Genomic DNA, 25,488 nt, shown 5'->3' on the forward strand with positions numbered 1-25,488 from the left:
GGAGGTTTTAAGGTTTGGGGGGGGTTTTAACAACTAAATTATTCTGAGAGGATGTAACCTTCAGATTCATGCTTGTTCTATTTTTAAAGTAAAACTAGAAACCTGTAGGTGCATATGACTATAATTTGCATGTGCTTAACAATTTCAAAAATGTGGAATCCATTTGGATGTGTTGTAAAGAAGGTCCCAGTTTCTAAGACTATTAAGTTGACAAAGTCCTACACAAGTTAGTGGGAGTTCAACCCTGCACAACAGGCTGCAGGTTTGAGACCCAACTTACATTCTTCTGGGGAAAAAAAAATATTTTCCTTATTTTCTTAAAACTAGTTCTCTTAAAACAAAGAGAAGCCGCACATACCATCCTTCTGCTCCACCTCTTCTGCTTGTGAAGCACATGGAGAGCTCTGGAGTACAGAATTCACATTTTCTTCGGAGCCTTTTGGAGACAGAGGTTCTCGTTTAACTTGTACTGAATCGTCAGGAGGAGCGGCGGGTGTGATGCCAGAAGACTGGAATGGTGACGGCATGTTTACATGAACAGAAGCTCCCAGTGGAGGTACAGAAGAAGACAAAGTGTCCAAAAGGGGCAGGAAGGAGCCTGCAGGAACTAAGTCAGCTGCCATCTGAGATTTACTATTTCTTCTCTCACTTAAGACACCACAGGAAAGTTGCTCTGACAGTTCAGAAGGTTCATAAGTTTCTAATGCCAAAAGAGGAGAGAAAAAAAAAAAAGAACAAAAATGTTCACATTTTACAATAAAATTTAGTGGTGCCAAGAGCTCATTTCTTGTGGACATACAAAGGAAGAGAAAAATTTGTAAAAAAGCCACTAGATGGCACTACCAAAGACAATAGCTCACACTTGAACAATGAAGACTTCAATATTGAAAGCCTACAATTTTATTGCACATTTTAAATGAGTGAATTCAAGTTAAATGCAATTTTTACAAGATGCTGAGTTCAAAGAATATGAGAGTCAGCATTCCACTGTTGTAGGTTTATGGCATCTCATACCTTGTAGTCCCTGCAATATCTGGATTCTCTGACTTCTCAGCGTACTCATTTCCATGGTTATCTGCAAAACAGTTGTGGTTTAAATCAGTCCTACTTCAGGCAGTTTTTCAGGCTGCTAACTTCTGGTTCAGACAGTCTCAATAGCCCACTGTTACCTGTTGCTTTAATACAAGGAACCGTTGAACCTCAACATACGCAGCCTGCAGGGCAGCCCTAGCCTGCAAGAGACTGCTGTCCACACTATGCAAGGACTTGCTTAACTCTTCTTCCCTCAGCGAAATAGCCAACAACTGGTCTACCTGAGAACGTTCTGAAAAAGAAACAAAATGTAGAGTATAACTGTACTTGACAATACATTAAAATACATTACGCATGATATCTCAATAAACACTACCACCTCAGAATGTAAAAATTACATAAAATTAGGTCAAGCATCAATAGTCATACAAGAAGCTGAAAAGGAATATCTATGCACAGGAATAGTCACATCTACATGAAAGAAGAGCAAAGTCAAGTATTCCTCTTTACAGGATGTCAACCTTGACTCTAGTAACTTTCTTTCCATCATAGCTTTGCCAGCACTGATTTAATTTAGTTGAACAAAGTCATCCTCTTCCACAAAGATCTTTTGTTGAAGTACATGTGTACATATGGTACAAATACACACTTTCCATTAATGTAATCAAAAAGGCAAAGGCAAATTTAAGCTAAACAAGATTTAAATTATTCAGTTAATCCAGAGGCCAAGGAAAGGCAGCTTAAGAGAAAAAGAACTCAATGATAAAAAAATAATTTAGTATCAAGGATTATTTTGGGCCGTGAGACTCATGTTTGCAATCTCTTGAGAAAGAGTCTCTGAGCACGGTACTCCGTAAAAGATCCTCCTATACTCCTTTCTAAAGTCGTCTGGCATTACAGAGATTCTCCAAGCAAATTAAGTTTCAGTTTGTTCACTGCTTAGTTTCATTCAGGTTATAGTTTCCTTTAGTAGATTTACTACAATAATGATGATGCTGAAGCAAAGTAATGGGAAAGAGAGATTTTACTAAGTCAAATGTGTTATTAGTCTCCGTAATAGATGCTAGTGATTAAAGACAGAGGCTAATAAAAACCCCCACCATCTCAAGTAGTGAAATATTAGTTCCCACAAGAAGATCCATATTAATTGCCCTGCATTCCAAACAACTCTTATTATAAATAAATAATTTAAAAAAGAGAAATGGAACATTTGAAACGTATCTTCTGGACGCCAAAGCTCACAGATGGTGATGCAATGATTTAGTTCCCAAATAAAACATTCTCCCTAAAACACATATGGTTAATTTTGATATGCAGTGATGTGGATGTGTTAGGCATGTTTGAGAAAGACCTGTCTAATGCCAGAGTAAGAGTCTTCTTTGGTCAGGAGCAGGAGGGAGTGACGCATTCCACATTGATTTCCATTAAGGACACGGAAGGAGGAGTCAAAAATAAAAAGTATTCCCAGAGATGTCAAAAACAGAACACAGCCCAAGTTATGCAGAGTACAAGTTTTCTGGTGAGACCACCCAGAAGCAGAAAGGGAAAGCTGCATGGCTGAATTAGAAGGGAGTGATGGGTGCTTCTCCCTTCAGAACGTCCATCCGAAGAGGCAACAAACCTCTCTTCCCTGAGTAGGGGAAAGCAAAGGTCCCATCTGTGCAACCGGGAACGTGAACTGCAGGCAGAAAGGATGCACAAAGTCTTCTCTTAGAAATAACTTCTGACAAATTAAGATGAAGATAGGACTCTTCAGAGAAGAGTGCGTTGCAGACTTGAGAGCAGTCCACCCTATGATCTTCAGTAAGAGCCCAAGAAGCACCAAAGTAACATTAAGGAACTATCATTTTAGCCAAGTCAAAATACTATTATGTATTTATAAACTCTATACCAGATGCACATATGTATGATATTCACTCACCTTTTTTACCTTTGATTTTTCTTCTCTTATTCTTTCTTTCTAGACTAGGGATTTCAGGAGAAGACCCCTCCTGCAAGTAAAATCATTTATTAACAAAAGTTACAAGAGCAATTTTGCCTAAATCAAAAAGTCAAACATCCACTGTCTTTTCAACCATTACTTGTACCCACAAATAAGAATATACAATTAATTTTGCACATTCTCATATAACTCATCCTTCCCTCTGCCTAAAAGAGGGAGGGCCACAAAGTGAGTGCCATGTTTTCATCTCAACTAGGAAGAAATATTAAATAAGCTGACAGCCTTCTACTTGCTCAGATGTTTAAGACCACACTTGGATCAGATTTTCTGCTCTATGGCTTTAGTTGAAGGTATACAGAATTAAATCAGTGAGGAATTAAAATTATCACTTCTGCATATAACAAAACCATTTTGACGATTTTGATCAGAAACATTTTTTTTTTCCCTTTGGGTGAGTCCAAGACAGGATGGTGAAACAAATTCAGATTTAAGGATATAATTTTAAGGATATAATTTTGTAAAAAGGGTTGTCTTTCCTTGCTTGACCATAAAACCAGGAACATCTAAGGAAAACAAATTTCTGCTACAGCCTAGCTTCCATTTAAGTTTTGAAACACCAAGATCCTTGCTACAACACCAAGTACTTCCACGGAAATATTTTAATAGCTCTCGTTTACCAGCATAGCATGCCAGCTACCAAATCAAAATTAAAGAGCATTTGCCATTCCTAATTAAAAAAGATTAAGCAGAAGTCCTGCACTAGGAAGGCAGAAATGGAAAAGATTCCTAAAGAAAATTAAGTCAAGCAAGCAAATCAGTTTGAGGCTATCAATGTACAAGACAATCAAATGGAGAAAGTCCTCCTTGCAGAGATCATTCCAAGATTGAATGACCATCGACAGGGAAAAAACATGTTTTAGCATACCAAAGCTGGACAGAATTGCACACTTACTCCAGTTGCTCTTCGTTTCTTTCCAATTCCTTGGCTGTCATTCTGCTCAGTACCAGATGTGCAGCTACTGTCTGTAGCTGCATCTATGTTATTAGATACTGCAAGAAGTGAAGCATTATTTGAAGCTGGACGATTTTCTTCTGAGATTTCTAGTACATTTTGTTTTTCAAGAAGAGGTGTTCTCTTCTCCGGGCTCTCCTGGTCTTGTTTTGTGAGGCCTGCGACCTCAGAGGTGGCCTGTAGGCCGTGCCTCCTTCCACTAGTCTCAGTTCTTTCAGACATAAATGGTGGCAAAGGAAGAGAAGATGTCTCCCGTTTCAGGTCAGCCTCAATGTCAGCGCTTGCCTCATACCCAGACGTTATGTGATGTGAGTGGCTGGCTGCAATTTGCCTTTGCCCACTTTCTTTTATTTTGGCTTGTTCACTGAAGAAGCTATAAGCAGAAGGATTTCTGTCTGCAATGACACTGCTTTCAGAAAAGCTACGTTTTCTGGCTGAACCAGGCACTGCTAAGGAAATCCCTTCCCACTGGAATCCTTCCAGAGTAGACAGATCGGATTCTTCACCGAGCTCTAGACCCTCTTGCTCGCTTTGAACAAGAGGCACCATTTCTATGCCAAACCTTTAACAAGATAAAAAGAAAAATAAATACACATGTAACAAGCCAGCTAAATCTAGAAAAAAGCTTCCCCCTTCCCCAAATGCACATTACTGCTTTAAGAGACCTGGCAACTCATTACACTGGTATTCTGTGCTTTCTGTCTCATCTGGCAATGGAATATCTTTTGTGTACCACATTAGATTTAGTGGCTAAGAACTGACAGCATGATTTCCAAGTCAGAAATCATGTTGTTATACTTATTCCAAACCAAGTTTGGAATAAACAAATATGACATCTTTTCAAGATGCTTCAAAAACTTCAGGTTTAAAGAAAGTTTCAAAAGTGAAGTATTATATAATTGCTTCTCTAAACACAAAACCAAACTGTGTATCAGAGTAAAAGATTAACAAATGAAGAGGAAGCATTTATTCTGCCTGCAGCAATGCAAGCATTTCTTGTACTCCTGAATAAATAAGCAACTGTCACAGCATTGTTCACATCCTGATTGCATTTTTACATTCTTCCACTTACTAGAACTTGAAAAGCAAATATATTGCTAGTGTCCATATTCAGATATTAACCAACAACTATGAACTGATCAGAATCTTTTCTGAGCAGCAGACTACTGTTACTTACCTATGGATAGACATCCACAGCAGCAAGCAATCATAAAAACTCAAAATTATTTGTATATGCAAAAGATTGTGGTATAGCACACTTCATTCTGAAGTCTTAGTTTTAGGATTCTGGAATTCATTTCAGATTTGGAGAAAAAGAACCCTCTCCCCTCATACACACACAGAGGCATGGTTAGATCTGAAAGCTACCAACCTTGGTAAACCTTTGCCAAGTTCCTGTTTCTTCTTGGTTACCTGCTGGATGACTTGATCCCAGTTTACATTTCGCCGGGAAGCACTAAGAATCTGCCTGAGGGTGGGTTTAAGACCCGACTCCTTCTCAGTCTCACTTCTCCGATGGCCGCTCACATTCCGAATGCGCCGTGCGTTATTGAGATTGGGCTCTGGAAGATGGGCCCCAACTTTGCTCTTCAGACTAATATGTCGTGTCAGGTCTCTTTGCAGAGAGGCAGGGAGGCCAAGTTTGCTTAAATCAGGAAGAAGGAGGCCTAGTGACTGGCTTCCTCCCTTTTGTAGCTCATGATCTGAAGGATTTTCAAAACTTTCCATTTCAAAGTGATGATGTGACTTGACACGCTCTTCATCCCCTTCTCCATCCTGTGAGGAGGTTTTCAAATCCACAGGCAAATGGTCCTGATCGCTTGATGGAGAAACTGTGGATTCCATTTGAAACATAAAATCTTTTAGATCAGCAGAAGCAATACTTGAAGCAGCTGGCTTCTCATCATCTTCCTTTTCAGAGGTGGCAGGTTTACCTTCTGGAGTGTCACAGGGTAAACAAGAACTAACAGAAGAACCCAACTTTTCAACTCTTGCTTCTGACTTCTCACTTCCCATTAAATCATCATCACTCACATCTTCTAATGAATCTAGTCTGAACTCGTTCTTTGGCGATGCTTTCTCAGTTTCTTCCCTATTCTGGTCACTTGTATCCTTATTCTGGTCACTTGTATCATTGCAAGAGCTTAAGGGAGCATTTTGCAACGAATGGTTGGACTGAACATCTTTGGGGTTTTGTTCTGCTTCACTTAAATTATTAACAGGCTCTCCAAGATTGCTACCAAGCACATCTTTGTTGTCTTGTAAGTTACCAGCACATGCACCATGCAGCTTCGATGAGTAAGAGGACGAACTGCTTGTTTCCAAGTTCTGCGCATTCAAATGATTCTGCTCTTCGCCACTAGTTGAGGATAACAGAAGCCTGACATTTTTTAAGAGACTGTTTGTGTCTTGCTTTGGGGAAGATAACTTCATATCTGTGATATTCAGAAGAGGGGACTTCAGTGATGGCATCCTATTACTTCTGCCATCATCTTTGTCAGGCTTTTCACCACTGGAACAGTCTTTCATTACCTTGCAAGAATCAAGGTGATCTGAGGTTACATTAGAAGGGGAAGATGCTTCCCGTTTTTTAAGTTTTGAAAGGCTAACACTGGCTTCACAAGTTTTTCCTTTCATTGATGAATCAGTAAGAGGCGTAAATACAGAATCCATTTTATCTGGAGTTTTAGAAACGTTATCTTCTGATCGTGGTTGCTGCTCAGCAGCTTTCTGGGATGGGTAGGGAGTCCAGCGATACATTTTATCCCTGGAAGGACTGCCGCTTTTTCCACTGGCTCTTGAAGTTTTGCTTTCTGGTTGCTTTGACGTACCAAAATCCAATGCCCCCTCAGAAGGAAGTTTATCACTAGTAAAATCAAGCAAGTCACTCCTATTTTTTCGATCTCTGTATGGTGGAACATCAATGCCTTTCTCCTGCCGCTGCCATGCATATCTTTCCTTATTATATTTAGTTGGCTCTGCCGAATATGTATCTCCTGAGCTTCCAAAATTCCAGCCATTTGCACCATGAGGACTAGATTTCCAGTTTCCTCCATAACTCTTGGAATTCCAGCTAGAAAAATGACCTGTTCCTTCTGAGTGCCAAGTAGAATTTCTCTCCCTAGCACTGTGATGCCAATTTGATGTTCCTCCTCCCCGCCCACTTGGATGCCAAACATTTCCAGAATTCCCATAGTTATGCCGATTTGAAGAGCTTCCTGAAATATTTTGGTGCCAACCAGAGCGTCCCCTTGGGCCACCTGAATGTCTGTTTATATTAAGGTTCCTCTGAGAGTGTGAAAATTTGCCTTGTCTAGAACTAATATAATCATCCTTTTCCCACTTCCAGTCCCTTTGTGATGCATTATGATGATGCCACGATGACTGATCATACGCTTCTCTTTCTTTGTAAGTAGCTCTTTCTTCTCGCCTTCTCTGTGATCTCCTATCATCACATTCCAATTCTTCGTTTGCACAGCTTGGTTCAGCTTGCCTACAAAACGATTGAGAAAAACCTAAATTCTGATGCCATTCCACTGAAATCCAACAGCACACAAGCCTCGTGCATTTTATTTGCACTGGGAAGTAAACTTTCTTTTTTTTTTTTTTTGATAAAAAGAAACAGAGATAACTTATTTAGCTGCTTTACTGTTCAGGCTTCTGTAGTGTTTGACCTTCAAAATTAATGTTGTACCTTTACTTAAATATTATATTTCAAAATTGTTCTTACAAGAACAACTGATTTGGTGCAGGGACAGTTCAATAGACTAATTCTTAAATATTTCTGTTTAACTCAGAAGAGAACATTCCTTTCTATTTACTAGTTATTGGACTAATAAGAAACAAATAAAAAAAGCTCCGTTCCGTTGTATAATCTTTGTAATTTAAGTAATCTTGATAGACAAAAAATTCATTAGTAATGAGATAATTATTTTTTCTGAACACTATTCTGTTGGTGTTAGTGTAACTAGAGTGAATTGATATAAAATAGAACAAAAGTTAGGCTGAGAAAAGCAGTTATTCTACTTACTGGAGAAAACAATTGAGATCATGTCTCACTTCATAAAGCTGAACTTAAAACACAGATGTAAAACATACACAGAAGTTGTACCTCAGATAAAAAATATTTTGTCTTGTTTTAACCAACAGACTTGAACAATCCACAGTATGCAATGCTGAGTCTGTATGAGCCTCCCAGAAGCACTATCTACTGCCCTTTGGGTAGTACTTGCGCTTGGCAACTTACCATGAACACGTGGTAAATTATCACATGTACATTTAAAGATAAATGCTACAACACCGACAGCTATTCCCAGGGTCAGCAGCTGAAACGTTCTAAGTATTTATTCTACCAAATGAGGAGTTTTTATTAAAAGTTTTGCCAAAAACTGATTACAGAAATGCTTCTTTCTGACATTACAGGAATACATTCATTCTAGATCCCCAGACAAGCAAGAAAGGAAACTTTTACACGACTGCTCAAAAACAATTGATTTGACTAAACTGAAAATTCACATTGTACCAACCTTTAAGTTTTCAACACATTCCAGTTTTGCTAAAAGATGCACAAATAATTACTCTCTAAAGGGAAATGGCCTACTGCATAAGATAAAATGAGCTCTGACAAGAATTCAAAGAAATTATGTCTAAGTGATACCGTAAATTCTAGGAGCTGACTCAACTAGATTATCATCTAATGGAAACAATTTTGCTGTATTAGTAACTTAATCCATGTACTTTCTTTTTTTCCCCCTCCAAACCAGCATCCAGCAGAGAGATTTTCTAAGATTTTAGTTGCCTCAGAATACCACTGTACTGACAGCATTACTCCTTTACCATAAAACCAGGAAAAGTGACATTGTTGCTACCTACATTGACCAATATGAAAACATGACCATCATGCAGTACAGGAACACCCTAGTATGACAGAATGGTATCAAACCCAAATAATCTCCACAGATTTGTGCACCTGGAGACGCTAATTGACATTTCTAGCTACAGCAAGCAAGAGCTTCCTTCAACAATCATATGGCCCTTTAATACTATTGCCATGCCATAAATCTAGTCGAACAATATATTCCCAACTGGAACATCATACTAGCAATGCACACTTGCAGAGTCACATGGAAGATAAAAGGCAATACTTATTACTCTCTCCAGCCTTCTATTTCATAGTGAGCCACTAGAATTATGTTTAGCTAACGGTAAGCAGTAAGATAAAACAGGTAAGAAATTTCATTCAAGGATTATGGGATTTCAGTGTGACATTGACAGAACGATTTATTTTAAAAACAGACAGATTAAAGTTTTATAACAAAGCATGTTCAGCAACAGTTTCTAAAAGGCCAGGTTTCTATAGACATCCCCTGCCTCAAACAATATTAACACTACTGTCACATTTATTAAGCCCTTCAGTTAAATGGGTATCAAATATTAAAATAAAAACATTAGGGCTCTCAAAACACAAGATTCCACACTGGGGACTGTTTTTATCCAAAATGGAGAATAGTTGTGTTCCTTACTAGTAGTAGATCAACAGAACAAGAACATTCAGCAGAATCACATTTACATGTTGAAACTACAATATCCACATAGATCTCTTGGATTGTTCTCATAACAACTACACTGGCTACAGGCAGTTTACATTTCATGAGCAGCTAAGCCTTAGGAGCATATCCCACCAGTGTTCAAAGCAATTCTATGACCTAAGAGGAGAAAGGAAAACTCACCGGTTCCGTTCCTTCCTTTGCTTGATTAGTTGAATGAGTTCTTTGTCAAGGTATTCTTCTTCTGCCTCTTCTTTCTCTTCTTCTTTTCTGTCATGGGCATCAACATTGTCTTTGTGCAGCTGGCTGGAGATGTGCTTGGCATATGCTGACAAACCCACCAGTGTCACCCTGCACACCCGGCATTCATGGTTGCTGTCCCTAGGAAGAGAGGCAGAAGGTGGACTTTCAACTCTGCCAACAGGCATGGCAGGTATCTCTGGTCTTACTTTGTTTCCTCTGAATGTGCCTGCGTTCAAGGCAACTAGGTTTTGCTCAGTATATTTAAGTTATTTGAATTCTTGGCTTTTTCTTTCAAGGTCTAGTTTTTTGATGTTCAGTTTTTAAAAGATTTTTTTCCAACAATCAAGAGGTAAAAAGACTTGGTAATAAAGCTGTGTTAACTGGGAGGAGGAATTCTTCTTGAATTGTTGTACTCAAAATCTTTTCAGAGGAAACATAGTGAGCGAGGAGGCAGAGTGGAAGGCTTACAGAGCTAGCAGGAGCTGCTCTGAAGCCCATCCATGGTGCCAGCTGCACTGGGCAAGCCTGGTGACAGCTTCTACATTTAATCCTTGCCTTGAGCCTTCCCCCGGTGAAATTTAGAAAAGGGAGGAGGCAGTACATGGATACAGCCAATCCTGATACAACATAACCTAAACTGGGACAGCTGAGACTGCTGCCTGGAATCCAAAGACTCCACAGCACAGTGAGTGATGGGAGGGTGTCTTCAGTTCAATGTACTTTATTTGGTTCAAGTGTGCATGAGGTCTGCTTTCTACTTTAGAGGACTTATCTTAAAAAATACAGAAATTATTTCAGCTGGAGGAAGTTGACAGCTGTGTCAGACAAATGGCTTTACTCATGTTTCAGTGAATACTGGATTAAGGTTACAACATATTTTTACTTTTTTTTTTTTTTAAAGAAATTCAGATTTCTAAAAATACCTTATTTGTTCTCCTGACAAATCCTTTCAATACTCCACTTTTAAGGAAATACATTGTTAGTAATAAACCTAAACAAGGAAAATACTTTCACCACTTAAAGTCAGAAAAAACTTAATGACAGCATAGTCCACTGCAAATAACTCAGCGGGACCAAGTTAGGACTCACTGCCTGCCTTCACAATGCTTTCTTCAATTCTGCCATTTAATTCATAAAAGCAGATCTGCATATCCCCATGGCGCACTTGAGACCAAAGTGTTGTAACAGTAGCATTATAATACCAACACACAGTTCATGATTGGGGTCAAAAAAATGGGATCTATAAAGGAAAAAGACAAATATGAGAAAAAAATCAAAAGATGCACCTTCACTCAAGATATTAAGCCAACATCCTTATCAGAGTGGTTAATGGAGTGTCAGCAGCTACGTTTTATTAATCCTGGAAATCTGTGGTTTTCCTACTAACATAATTGAGATATTTAACCAATGCAGTCATTCAGGCACAGCTAGAGAGGGTTTTATTTTAAATAGACTAATTCATAAAAATTACACTTTTTACATTTAATTATTTTGTATGTTGCAGCCTAACTAATTTCAGATGAAACATTTAGATAAATCTTATTTACAAAGTCAGCAGCTTACAAATGTAGTCTGTATTTTCCAGAGAGGGGTGTACTTCATTTTGCACACTTCACACTCACTAATAAATATTGAAAGCCCAGATACTATATATTGTACTTTGGGCTACCTCATTAACCCAATAAAGATAACCAAATACAATCAGTAAATTTTACAAATGCCATCGGAAGAACCCTCTCCACACTCATAAATGGCACAGCTATGCATTGCTAATAAGACTTATTTTTAACTTAGGTCATCACACAAGGCAAACTGCAAATAGAAAGTTGGCTTCTTGCTGAAAAAGGTGCTCTTCTTACATAACATTCCACTTCAATCATAAGGACACTTCAACAAGAAACATACCTCAGTGGTACTAACTAGGTTTTAGAGAACAATCCAAATCCTTCCTGAGACCCATGCTTCAATTCTTTCATAAAACTTTAATCATCCTCATTTACAGACTAACTAAATAAATGCAAAGTTTTACTAACTTTGGACAAAGCCAGTGAGTTAGTAGCTGGCCTAAGGACAAAGAACCTGTTTCTATAACTTCTAACTTGCGAGTTACTAATTACAAAGCTGTGGTTCTTGTACCAGCTGACAGTCTGGGAAGAAAAGACTCAAGTGGGTAGTGACTAGACTTCTCTGTTCTGCTTTTAATCTATACAAACCTAAAAAAAACCCCCCAACACTATTTTTTCCTATATGAACAACTGCTTTAATTGAAGATGAATTGGCTAGGAGTTCAGATAGTTACACTTAAGGGAATTTAGATCTCCTTCAGTTCTTTCCTTCCCCTACCTCCATTAATATTAGCCAGATCTGGGCACACTCCACAACACACATTGATCACGTCTACACATTTCCCTACCATACAGGAACACCACACAATCTTAGTTGTTCAACAAGAAGGCCAAAAGTAGTTTGAAATAAACATGACAAAAGTATTCTCAGTATGAAAACATCCAAGACCTTTATTTACTAGATGTGTACTTCAGATGACAGACTCAATGTCCCTCATGTAAGAGAATTATTTCATTTTCAATTAAAAAAAAAACAACAAAGAAAACCAAAACAAAAACCACTAAAGCTTTGAACTTGACACCCAATTTACCTTATATATCACATTGAGTAAGACTTCAAGAAGAGAAGAGCCTTAAAATGTTTCAGAAAATTATTCTAGCCCTTGAGATTACTAAGTTAACTTTAAAAGGAGAAAAGTGTGAACCAATGTGTGCATTTCCTTTACCCCTTCCCTACAGGAAGTCTAAAAAGTGACTTCTAGTTGGATGTTAAATTTGAAGGTAGTAAGATGCTGATACTACACACTTTAATGGTATTATCCTTCGGTTACACAATTCAAACACACTCACGAGGCTGTTGCCTGTGCTTCACATTTTCTACTTGGAGTACCTTTTGCTTTACAAGGCTGTAAGACTCCTAAGAGACTTCTACTAAACTTAAATGGGAGGAAGAAGGAGAGGCACAGGGGAAGAGAACAAGGCTGCTGCTGCACAGTGAAAACTGAAGTTCTTTATTAATTTTGAGAACAAACATCTCCCATGCATTCTTCTGAAAGAAGTAATGAAGACAGTAACCTTAATAATAGAAAATGTAATGCTGATGAAACAAATTTAATTTCATTTCATTCTTATGGAAATGGAAAAACAAGAATTGTCAGATCACTTGCAAGCTACTGTGGACACAATATATAACTTCTAGAAATTGCTGTTACCTTCAAGAGTCATAAACTAAAAAAAAGTATTAACTTAGAAGGCCAGCAATAAGATGCCCAAATATGTGAAATTTTAAGCTGTAATCCTCACCACTTTCTGTGGTAAGGATCTAGTGGTGAGGATCTCAGAATCATTGTCAGAAGAAGAAAGTCCAGAATAGAAATGCTCTACAAATTAGCTGACCAGAAGCCCTAAATCAGCATCTAGTGCTGAGGATGTTCTGGTTTCTGAGCAACCCCTTCCCAGCTGTTCAGTAACAGAACAAATCCTTTTCATGCCCAGTAGGACAGATATCAATAGCATAATGTGCTTGATTCCAGGCACATTTTCAGAATGTTCCTAGCTCCCAAGACCCAGTTGTGTGGGGCACTGCAGAGAAGAAAACAAAATGATTTGGGGGTTTTTTGTTTTGGTCGCTTTTCTTTTTAAGTAAGTAGCTGAATTCAGAACAAAAAAACCACAAGAAATATAGGGCTAGGCAAGGGATAGCAATGGCAGGGGCTAAAAAAGGAGGGTGGGGAATGTGAGGAGTTTATCATTTTTATGCCCTCCATCTTTACTACAAAGCAATTTTTATTTAAAGAAATAAAATAGCTTCCAAGAAGCTGCTTTTGTACATTTTCTCCATGTGACACAATAACAACTTTGTTAATCTAGACAAGTTGAAGATTTTCTGAATCCCACTAAAACAAATTTCATTTAAAGAGGGAAAGATTATTTAATTTTCTTTCCAATATATTTTAATACTTTGATATTCCACACAGGCCCTGCCTAAAGACAGGCTGATGATGGAGATTCTGAAGATGGAAGTTCTCTTCTCAGTTTTCTAACCTGTTGTGAAGCCTCAGGCAAATTAATCAAATATTAAATAGAAACAGAAATCAGACAACAGAGGTTATTTACTGACAGTTAATATGCACTTCAAGGTAAGCAGTATCTTTTCACTTATTGTCCTGCAATACAGGGTATTTTCTATTTTAGAGAGACAATTTGAAACATTAGCAGATAAGTGGGCATACACATATGCTACAGATTTTCTAGAAGTCTTAACCTAAAAAGATATTAGATTGCTGATTTAGACAAACTACAGCAATACTTAGCAGTTATACACAACAGTAGTATAAAATACTATACAGCTGGCTCAAACAAATGTCTTCAGCTGTGGCACATATGTAATACAGTCTTGTACTCCAAACTTTTCGGCAGCTATATGTATGCTTTGCATTATAAAAAGTTACTGAAGAGAAATAAATTGCAAGCTTCCTCTAGTTTTGAAACATTATAAAACAAAATAGTTTAAGAGTTTTACTAGAATTCAACCTGGCACAACTTAACTACATTGGTATTAGTATCTATCATATTATAAATCAGATTCTTAATTTCACTCAGCCTTTCTTGAATAGTTAACTCTTTAAAAAGGGGGCCTGGAGTCCTAACAGCTGCTCTCACCTTACACAAAACAACAGAATAAAAGCTACATGAAAGAAAAGACTAGCATGTGAACAGAAGTAGTCTACAATTTTTCTTCTCTGGATGTAAGATGGATGTTCTGACAAAACAGATCTCCCACACCTCTAAGAGTTGAAATAAGATCACTTAGTCCTTTAAAAGGTGTTTAAAAGAGATTTGCCATTTCCATATAAAGTTTGTGATGCAAGATGATTAAAAATTAGTCTGTAGGTCAAATACTTAAGTGCAGACTACCTGATCTCTCTGGCTACCTCAAAACCCATACAACTCTGGTTACACCCTGATTCCATATTATCAGGATGATATTTGAATACCCCTTAACTCCCTCCTCCTGCTTTCCAAAGGTTGCAAACAAAACCAAGGAAACCAGAAGGAAAACACCATTCACCATGGTTAGGTCCCTTGACCAAACAACTGGACCAGGGTGGCAGAGGACAAGACAGTCACTCAAACAGATGCAGACTTTACATCCAAGATATCAGTCTTCTCACAGTGGTTTAAAAGATCAACAATTGCTTCTACATCATTGAAAAGTTTCAAAAAACATTTTAAAAAGGAAAATACCAGTGTTCATAACTCTGCCAAAGGCAGAATTCTAGTGCTTCCAAGAAGTCAAGCACGGAACTGCCAAGACCTAAAAAACATGGGTTTCAATTTTATCTCACTGCAGTCCAAGAAATGCAGGATAGCTTTCTTCCACATTGTTTGCCTCCTGAGTTTTCAATGTTGAGAGAACATGTTCATTGCCAGCTTTATCACAAGGCATGCAACTAAGTGATGCATAAAAATAAATTGTGCAATTCAGCTTGTATGGGAAATAGGACATGAGTTGTTCCAGAGAGCGACATACAAACTGCACAGAGGAAGGATGCAAGGTTGTTCTCATACCTTCCCTTCAGGTTTTCAAGTTCTCTGTGGTGAAGCATGCTTCTCATGTGTTCTTCCATCTCCTTCAACATGGGGAAAAAAGTAAAATTGGTCAAAACAAAGCAAAATGGTGTATCATATTTGAAAAGCTCACTGTTAAGAACTCTCCTGCCTTGCAGGAAGGTGTTCTTTACTCCAATAGGGCTATAGAATCATAGAATTGTTCAGGTTGGAAAAGACGTTTAAGATCATCAAGTCCAACTGTTAACCTAACACTGCCAAGTCCACCACTAAACCATGTCCCTAAGCACCACATCTACATGTCTTTTAAATACCTCCAGGGATAGTGACTCTACCACTTCCCTGGGCAGCCTGTTCCAATGCTTGACAACCCTTTTGGTGAAGATATTTTTCCTAATATCCAGTCTAAACCTCCCCTGGTGCAACTTGAGGCCATTTCCTCTTGTCCTATCGCTTCTTACCTGGGAGAAGAGACCGACACCCACCTCGCTACAACCTCCTTTCAGGTAGTTGTAGAGAGCGATAAGGTCTCCTCTGAGCCTCCTTTTCTCCAGGCTAAACAACCCCAGTTCCCTCAGCCGCTCCTCATCAGACTTGAGCTCTAGACCCTTCACCAGCTTCGTTGCCCTTCTCTGGACATGCTGCCAGCAACTCAATGTCTTTCTTGCAGTGAGGGGCCCAAAACTGAACACAGTATTCGAGGTGTGGCCTCACCAGTGCCGAGTACAGGGGCACGATCACTTCCCTAGTCCTGCTGACCACACTATTCCTGATACAAGCAAGGATGCTATTGGCCTTCTTGGCCACCTGGGCACACTGCTGGCTCATATTCCATAACAGTTGCCATTCCTGTTTCTATGACCATGAAAGCACAAGTAGTCAGAGTCTCAGGAAGTCATATAATGTTACCTTTCCTGAGGAAGGACACACAGGAGTCATTAGAATTCAACAGAAGGGGAGCAGAATTCCAGGAGAAAGGCAAACAGGAGTGCATGTAGCAAAGCTTATTAGACTGATTTTTGACAAATTACTGTTGATCATAATTTTTATTAAAAGCCTCATTGACACCACTCACCAGAATCACAGTACTTAAAACACTGTTCTCCTGTGCAATCTGAGCAGTCTCTCTGTATTTATATTATGACACAGCTGTAATTTCATCATCACACACTATTTTACTCTGCTAGATGCACTTCAGAAACCAAGATGTACATAACATGTCAGTTTGTTGTTTACAGCAACCTTGATCCGTGAACTGCAGTGGTAGTACAATTACTTGCTATTGAAAGAGAGCTGCTGGAAGAGAAAGAATGTTCATAATTCAGTGAAAGGAAGCAGTTCAGAAGATTTAACTTTCTCTTGGTGTTTGAGCCAAAGTGTTTGGAAATCTTCAAATAACAGATACTAATCACTATCCTCCTTAGTCCTTGAAATCCCATCTGCAAAGGGAAAGCAACATCTTCAACCTTGAAGAGTTGTATGAATTAATACATCGGCATTTGCAAGACATCCATGTGCCGTGTGGCTAAGCAATATATGAAGGTTCATTAAGAAACACTCAGTTTCAGTGCAGGCTTTGCCTGATACACAGTACACAGAAGATACACACCAAATTGATGCATTAATGAAAACACATGCTGTGCTGCATAATTCCACATTCTCCTTCCATATGAAACACAGACCTCCCAAAAGGAATAAAAAAATTGTATATTACAGTATTCTTAACATAGCACAATTTATAGCCAAATGAGTTTGAGTGCTTTTTGCTTTATCATCTTTATCCAACAATATAAAAAACTCAAAGACCTCAATATTTTTAACATTCAGACTCAAGCATACTGCACAACTCATTTCAAGAAAGATATTCGAAAGCACATGCAAATATATTATTTGATTTGTGATGGACCTAGATCAATAGTATTCCTGTTAGAAGGAAAAACCCTCATACTTTGCACAATTTTAAAATGGAAGCATTTCTTAAACACATTTCATATTAGTATCTTCATATTAGTATCTTCCAATAGATGTAATGCATTAATTATTTACCTTTTTTGAGTTGTACACAATGTGACATAATATGCATTTTCGTTCTCGAACCATGCTTATTACTCTGGAAAGATCTTACCCCATACCTGCAAATAAAAATAATTTTAAAAGAACCAACATTCAGGATTACTTTTTTTTTTTTCATTAATCTGTTTTAGTAAGGAAAGTAAAAATAAGTTACTATTCATGAAAACACTTGTGCCGAGTTTCTTTAAGAGAATACATACCTCTTGTGCATAGTCAATATTGTTCAAAAAAAGATAAGATAGTTTTGAATAGTCATCTAAACCAGCTACAATAAAAAGTAGCTTTCCCTTTCTTTCTTTTTGTTCCTCATCCTCCAAGACATGGCACTCATTCTACAAGCAAACAGAGATCTGTAGGAATTCTCTCAGCTACTCAAATCAGATTAACAAAACACTTTTCAACGAGGATGATGAGAGGGACATAATGAATTGGGGAAACCAAACAGGGCAAACTCAGATCTTTATTTTGGTACACAGAGCAGCTCAAGTATGATATTTAAGGCCCTAGGAAAATGAAACGAAGGCCCTTCATGACATCAAAGACCATCAGTCTTCAAGGTTTAACAGTCCATTTAGTCACCATAAAATAAAACCTAAAATTATTTAAATTCAGTATTTTTTTCATTAACCTCCATAAGAACTACACATATGCATGTACTGAAATACTCAGTTAAGAGTATTTAGACAGCATTTTAAGACACATTCTGTAACACCATGCTCTACATGGGCACCGTATGTATTTGAATAACTAATAAAAGCTATTGATTTTCATTAATTATTCCCAATGGTACAAGATTATTCAAAACTTTGCACCAGAATATAAACATTTTAACACTGATCTGCTTAAGACTTGCATGTACACAAATTAAAGCAGCAGCAGGTCAAATTAAATGCCATATGTATTTTATCATAATGTTTAAATCATAAGGACATCAATTAAATTAGAGAGGTACATAACAGTCTAGGTTATAATACAAAGACAGACATGTCTGCATAAGTAGCAGGGTATAATCCTTGCCCTTTTCTTTCTCTTAAAAGACACTAAAATGCAGAATGATCAAGCATTACAGTAATTTTTTACTGACATGGCAGAGTCAGTTCCTCACCCTAAAGTGGAAAGAAACGTATCTTTTTACTACTAGACATTTTTATATCTCCACACAAAAAGATAAATCCTTCCAAGCTTTGCTATCTTACATCAGTCATCTTCAGAGCTAACTTAGCTAGTACCATCAAACTCAACCTACAAGATCCTTCTTCAACAGCTCATCTCCACAGCTTACCCTACAAAGTTAATTCTAATTATTTACCATCAACCCTCTGTTTCAGGGGCATCAAACCCTCTGAATCTGATACTGACTAGAAGCTGTGAGCAAAGGGCAAGAACTGGATTTTTACCAAATCCGGATTACCTAGAGTTAAAGCAGCTCTGACATTCAGTGGTACTGTCCAACTGTAAACAAACAAAAAAAAGCAAGTAAAACCACACCCACTCTAATTCCAAAATGTGGTTCTTTGACAAATAACTCTTTTCCTCCAGATTTGCAAATCCATTTACAGTTAACACATGCATCAGCATCTGTCCCTTAAAGGGGAAGGAACTGAGAGTTGCAATAGCATTTTCACCTTCAGACAACAGAAAAAGCAGTTTCCTCCCTAAAAAAATCCACATTATCATACCAAAACAAATACACTTAAAATACAACAGGAGATTGAATCATCTTCTCATGTTCCCTATCCAGCATTCCTAGGGTGCCATTGTTGATCTCATTGAAATACCTGATAGTGTTTAAATATGCGTTCTCTAGCTTTATCACATGGGCACCCGATGTACTCGAATCCTTAGTAACAGCTATTTATTTTGACAAATCACCCCCAACAAAGGTACAAGATCATTAAGAACTTTGCACCAGCCTAGGTCATATAGGTGCATGCACAGAATGCATATATATCCTAGAGCATGCATACAAATGCATATGATATCAGTGACGTGCATGCAAAAGCACCTGCCTTCATGGAAGGTCAGAACACAGGAGTTTTGGAACAAAGTATTTTGCAATCATTTGAAACCATATATAAAGAGTATAACTTGTTTTTAAACATATTTAAACTGAGACAGCAGCTAAGAAAAATTTAAGCTAATACCAGTAGAGATAGAAAATGAAATATTTCAGCCTCATGGTTTTCCAGTAGGTTATTAGATGAGTATAGGAGCAGATTATCAACATACTGCTTATACACAGATCTGTGCAGCTGCAACACAATGAATCTGAGAGAATTATTTATGATTATATACAAGTGACAAAGGTTTGGATGCTTCCCCAATATAGGAGAGCTGGTTTAATGTGACTAATAAGAAGTTACTCCTGAAAAGCGAGGGTGCTAATGCACCAGTTTCAGATACTTCCTTTTGCATTAAGATATTCTCTACTCCCCCAACATTCTTCACTAGCACTACTTTGTAGTTTAGCAGAATAATTCCCTACATGTGTTCAGGATCTTGTTCAAGATTACTCAAGTATTTACAGAACTCATTCTGCACAAGGGTGAAAGAGCAGCATGGGACTTAAATCAGGAAAAGCAGGCCAGTACAGTATGGTGACTTGCTGACACCAGTTAGCATGTAACATGAAAGAGCTTCCACGAGTAAAGCTAACATTACACCTGTTTTGGCTAATTAAAACATATAGTAACTATACACGATTACAGGAAGAGTTTTAGGCTAACCGCCCAATCAACTGGGCATTACTTATGATGGAGTACTAAAAATACTAATAGAATTCAAATGCTATTGGATGTCACTATGAAAAGTGAAACTTTCAATTCCACAGAGAGAAGCCCTGACAGGCAAGGACTCAGAAGTACAGAGATTTAGTAGATGCTACAGGGACTGAGAGAAGACAGACCCACGTTCTATTTCCAGATCACCTCTTGACTTACTGTCTACATAGAGATAAACCACTTCCCTTCATCCTTAGCTTTCTCCCAAATCCTGCCATAAAACCAAGGCTCACTTTAACAAAGTACTTCAATTTCACTGTAGAAGAACTTTCAAGAAAGACTTTGAAAAACATTATAAATTCAAGGTATTCCCTCATTCACTATGCAACAGCAACAAGAACCAGACAGCTTTTGAGCCATGTAGTCAGTGATGGCATTTCATCTCATCATACACTGGTCTGTTCAATGATATAACTTTCCTACTGAAAATCTTCAGAACCAGAGCTTTCTCTACATAAATGCAGGCATATTCAAATTCTGAACAACAACAAAAATCCCATACTTTAAACACTGAACAACCTTCAAGCTTTTATCAGATTGAACTGTTTGTGCTTTTGAAATCACCAACTTTCTGCATAGCATAGGGAATTACCTCTTATGGTACCTTAATGGAAAAATGAGCTACTCTAAAAACTAAGCATTGAACTGCAAGCAAATATAAGGTTTTGTAAAAAAGACCCCACTGCCACATAAAAGAGAAACATACATCAACAGCAAAATGTAAAGCCTTCAAAACAAATGAGATGTTACGACAACTTTCTATTTTGAGAGACTGCAACTGTTCAGTGGGTGATTTCTTATTTGTTTGTTTTAAAGGGAAGGGATGTATTTTACAACTATGTGATGTAAGTGCAACTTGCCCATAGCCTGCACCTGCCCAGAGCTTGGAAACAGCATGCAGTTTTAATTAACTTAAGCAAGTCTGCTATAGAGATTTTGGAGAACACTTCTCACAAGTAAAAATAGTCTACAAAGAAAATAACCCATTAGACTACTTCCTGCTACAACATCCATTTGTCCACAGTTACTCAACCTTACCGGATAACATACATTAAAAAGGTACATCAAGGTTAAACCTGCTACAGATCAGTGGCTGAACACTCTGACTATATAAAGCCACAAGTGCTATGGAGTGGGGCGGGCAGCCCAGCATTCCAGCTGCCTAGAAATTCTCAGGAGGCCTCAAAGAGATCAGCAGTGCTGGCCTGTCTAAAGGCCTGCCTAAATGCTGCATGTCCCTACAGATAGCAGTGGAAACTCTACACTTGGCAAGAATGGGAGTCTAGAAGTTCACCATGGCAGAATGCTCTGCAGCAACACACTCCTCAGCTCCTCACAGGGGTGTCATTCCTTTTACTTTAGTGACTTCTCTCCTGCAGCAACCGATTGCACATGTCCTGCTTGAGCTGCAGAACAGTAATAGAGCTGCCACAGACACGGGAAACGAGAGGAGAGCAGAGAGGGAGAAGCAACTCACCACAAAGTGCATTCATGAAATCTTTAGTTGGTTGATGGGAGGAAGTGGTGGACACAAGGTCATTTTGAGTTGGAGAGAAGCCCCTTGCTCAGAAGAATGAGGAATAGAAGTATATTTAGGCCCTTGAAAGCACTTAAACAACCACTGCTAGGCTAGACCATATGTAGTTTGATGATCAGCACAACTTCTTGATAATCTGCCAAGAAGCCCGGTCTTTTCACGGGAAAACCTGGAGAACACCACATAGGCCTTTGAAAGCTGTATCCAACCACCTATTGTGATAAACGAATGCTACAAAGCAATAATGATTGCTAATCTAACTAAATAATGATTTATTAAAGCCTAGTAATAGAGAGAGATTTTCTTAAGGAAAAATTATATGACTATAAAACCATTTCCCTGTATTACACACTGCTCTGAACATCAAAGCCCTGTACCGCTGTGAGAATGCGGTACAAAAACAAGTAATTCATCATAACAAGGCAGAGGCCTATGCTCAAATGTCATCACCTCGAGCAGAATTTACATGGAATAAAGCACTAACATTCAAAGCTATCTTTCCTTCCCAGATTCTTTGCCCTTGAGGCATCTGAACTCACTACGGATCCCTTTGCTAGACCATAACTTTTACCAATTACCTTAACATTACTTCTGGGCATATGTGGGAGGCGCTTTAACCTTCCGAGATGCTGATCTGATCAACAGCCTAACCTGATCAACAGCCAGAAACTTAAGGACTTACTAAAGTTAAGTCATGACTAACAACATTATTCTCCTCTAGCACACTATCATGCACTGTACAAACTACTTTGTAGTCACAGGGGTTTTTTTTTAATGCGGCAAAGGAGATAACTATATTACAGCCCAGTAGTTAAAATACTTGTACCAGAAGCAAGACTTTTAAGGTAAATTCGACCCTGCTTTCCAAGATTTAACTTCATCCTCATGACAGACTGAGGGTACTCTAGACCCTTCAGCACTGAAGCAGCACCACTGCACCGCAAATGTTATAACTGGGCGGCTGAGTGCTCAACTGTTTTGACATTGAGCCAGAAGGAGAGAAGAGTTATTCCACAGATCAAAGTTCTTTAAGCTCCTATTAAAAGCAATAAAGTTGACTTCACTAACTAGCCTAGAAGACATCTAGCAGAAACTGTTTACATGCTATCACATGAGCACAGTTGGCTTTTTACAATATACAGGGAAGGTATACTGGAGATAAGGAGACTGTACAGAAACACCTTAAACAGACCAGCGCAGGCACAGGAACACCTGGCATGAACACAGAGTTTTCATTGATGGCTATTTTTATTTCAAGTAAATCTAAGAATAGGGTACAGACCAGAAGAATATATACACCTTAAGTCACAACCAAACTGCATCTTTCTAATTCCCTATACATAAGCAATGCTAATCATTTCCTAATATCCAAACTAAGTTTTCCTTGCTGTAAACTGAGATGATAATTCCTCCCTAGTGAAAGTAAATGCCTTATTGCTATTTTACTTACCATAGCTTTTTACACACCCAGAGATTCAGGGATATATACTGTCCTCATTGGAACGGAGAGCTGTTCAGCATCATTGCTGTATGCTGTCATTTAGGACACCTAAAATCCACACACCTGGAAAGCTGCTGTTTTCCCCTGTACTCCCAGTTCAGTTTTAGACATATGCAAACTCTTTTTCTTCAGATGTTTTCCTCAAACACCACATTTTCTGAGCCTACTAAAATTGCCGTTCCTCTTTCCAAAATTGCCCACAGCAGTCTAAAATAAATGTCCAAATTGGACATAGCACTCCAACTAAGGCCCCTATTAGCACCCTTTAGAGGGGGGAATTGTCTTTGTACCGTTACTACCATTACAGCCTCAAACATAATTGATAATGATTGAGACAAAGTCTTATTAAGAAGCAACATAATGATCCACAAGATATGGGACAAATAACCTAAGCGATTTAGATACTTCTGTGACTTACAAAAGAATTCACATCAGCTTATTCTGATAACCTTGTGTCACTTTATAAAAGGTCTTCAACAAAAAGACCCTTACACGAATGACAGAAATACCCATCACTTAATTTTACACTTATTTCTGTAACATTTAGCTGTATCTTTTTTTTTTCCTTCCTAGGATATTTAAGCTCATAAACCCTTCACAGGTATGCATACCATGCCTCTTTCACTGATTAGAAGTTAAGAACAGGGACTCAGAAGCCAAATCAAACAGATTACTCTACACATCCCATCTATTGCAGTTCCACAGAAGCAGGTACCTGGCCTTGGCAAAATGACTCAGACTCCCTAAGAAAGATCTACATAGACACAAGAGAGTATCTAGGAGAGCATTCAGTCAGTCATTGGGCTTTCCCTATTTATGCACTCACTACAGAGTATGAAGAACCACTGGAGAGTGATTTGAGGCACTCAAACCAAGGCAGTCAGCTCACTCTTCAGTATATGGAGCTTTGGTGCCAAGTAAATTCAAGTTAAGGATCCCAAATATTAAGACAGCAGTCATTAATGACCAGGCAATAGAAATACAGGGGTCTGTCTGAATTCTTACATCTCTGTAACGCAGTTTGTCCCAGGACTGAACATTAGTGGCTCCGTCAACTTGGAATCAAAATGTAAAATAGTCTAGGACTAGATGAGAAAAATCCCTTACACTACAAATATGAAAAACTTTTTTATAAAAACAAAGAAGTTATTTGTAATGCATAGTATCCTCTTATTTTCCTATAATCGGCTTGAGTCAGATAACATCTCAAATCTTATGACACCATCTGGTGGCAGAGTTCACAGAAGACGATAACAAGATGTTAAAAAGAATTTTATCAATTTAAATTTGATTCTAATCAAATTTAATTTGATTCCAGATATCTTAGGAATTTTGTATGTACAAGATAAAGTGGAAAGAATCAACAGAAAAATACCTTAATTTTACCTAGATGAAGTTATCTACAAGTCTTAGTATCTTGTACACAATTTGGATATGTATTTATAGGATAGTGATTGCTGCTATTCTTTGTCCTGGATGTCACAGCCCTGCATAAATTAAGATGCATTTAGCTGACATCTCTTCAAACATGTGACATTTTTGGACATATGGACTAGAAGTTATCCAAAGTTTGGTCACAGCGACCAAACTGACTCAGGTAACAGACTAACATAGTTTGGCTAAAACCAATGACTTGTTCCCAATTGAAAACGCTAGAAGGTAGCACCTATTTAAAAAACTTTACATACAAAAATCAGTCAATAGCGGAACATATGTGGTGGTGCAAATGCAGCTGCCTTGTACTACCAGTTCAGTTGAAGTTAAGCAAGGACTAAAAAAAAAATAATAATACAGTTGCCTTTAACAGAAGAGACTTCAGGATAGGAATCTATTTTCCAAGGTAAGAAGTTAAAAAGCCACACTGCATTGGCCCTTAGAACCTGCAACATTCATCCCAAATATTGCAGTCCTAATGGGGAGATACTTTCAAACTTCAGCAAAACTATTAACCAAATTTTTGGAAGGCTTAGGTGGTTTTTTTAGGCTAGGATCTATCAGTTCAGCAAAACAGTCAATTAGTTTAATATAGTAGTTGAAACTTTTCTGAAAGAAGTAGCAAATGACAAAATAACAGAAATAACAAGCAGAGATATAAGAAAAGCAGTCCCAGGACCTCATGCTGAAAACAAAGTCCATCAAACCTCAATCCTCTTCTCTCTTAGGTCAATCTTCAGAACTCATCTGTT

General features: G+C 38.1%; 1 protein-coding gene across 5 annotated transcripts in view; it reads right to left on the reverse strand.

Annotated features, from left to right (window-relative positions):
• The window catches only part of ZNF106 (zinc finger protein 106), a 47,392-nt gene that overhangs the window by 21,021 nt on the left and 883 nt on the right, over positions 1-25,488 (reverse strand). For 2 of the 5 annotated variants that reach the window (XM_072863862.1, XM_072863861.1), the window contains exons 2-10: positions 17,458-17,543; positions 15,412-15,473; positions 9,716-9,913; positions 5,359-7,479; positions 3,927-4,548; positions 2,954-3,023; positions 1,170-1,324; positions 1,015-1,075; positions 359-700 (exon numbers count right to left, since the gene is read on the reverse strand). In XM_072863862.1, coding sequence (XP_072719963.1) covers positions 359-700; positions 1,015-1,075; positions 1,170-1,324; positions 2,954-3,023; positions 3,927-4,548; positions 5,359-7,479; positions 9,716-9,913; positions 15,412-15,473; positions 17,458-17,511 — 3,685 coding nt within the window. In that variant the 5' untranslated portion in view covers positions 17,512-17,543. The remainder of the gene's footprint in view (positions 1-358; positions 701-1,014; positions 1,076-1,169; positions 1,325-2,953; positions 3,024-3,926; positions 4,549-5,358; positions 7,480-9,715; positions 9,914-15,411; positions 15,474-17,457; positions 17,544-25,488) is intronic. The other 3 variants (XM_072863866.1, XM_072863865.1, XM_072863864.1) reach the window with 2 other exon arrangements.

The sequence above is a fragment of the Ciconia boyciana genome, chromosome 6 (genome assembly GCF_034638445.1).
Source record: "Ciconia boyciana chromosome 6, ASM3463844v1, whole genome shotgun sequence".
NCBI lineage: Eukaryota > Metazoa > Chordata > Aves > Ciconiiformes > Ciconiidae > Ciconia > Ciconia boyciana.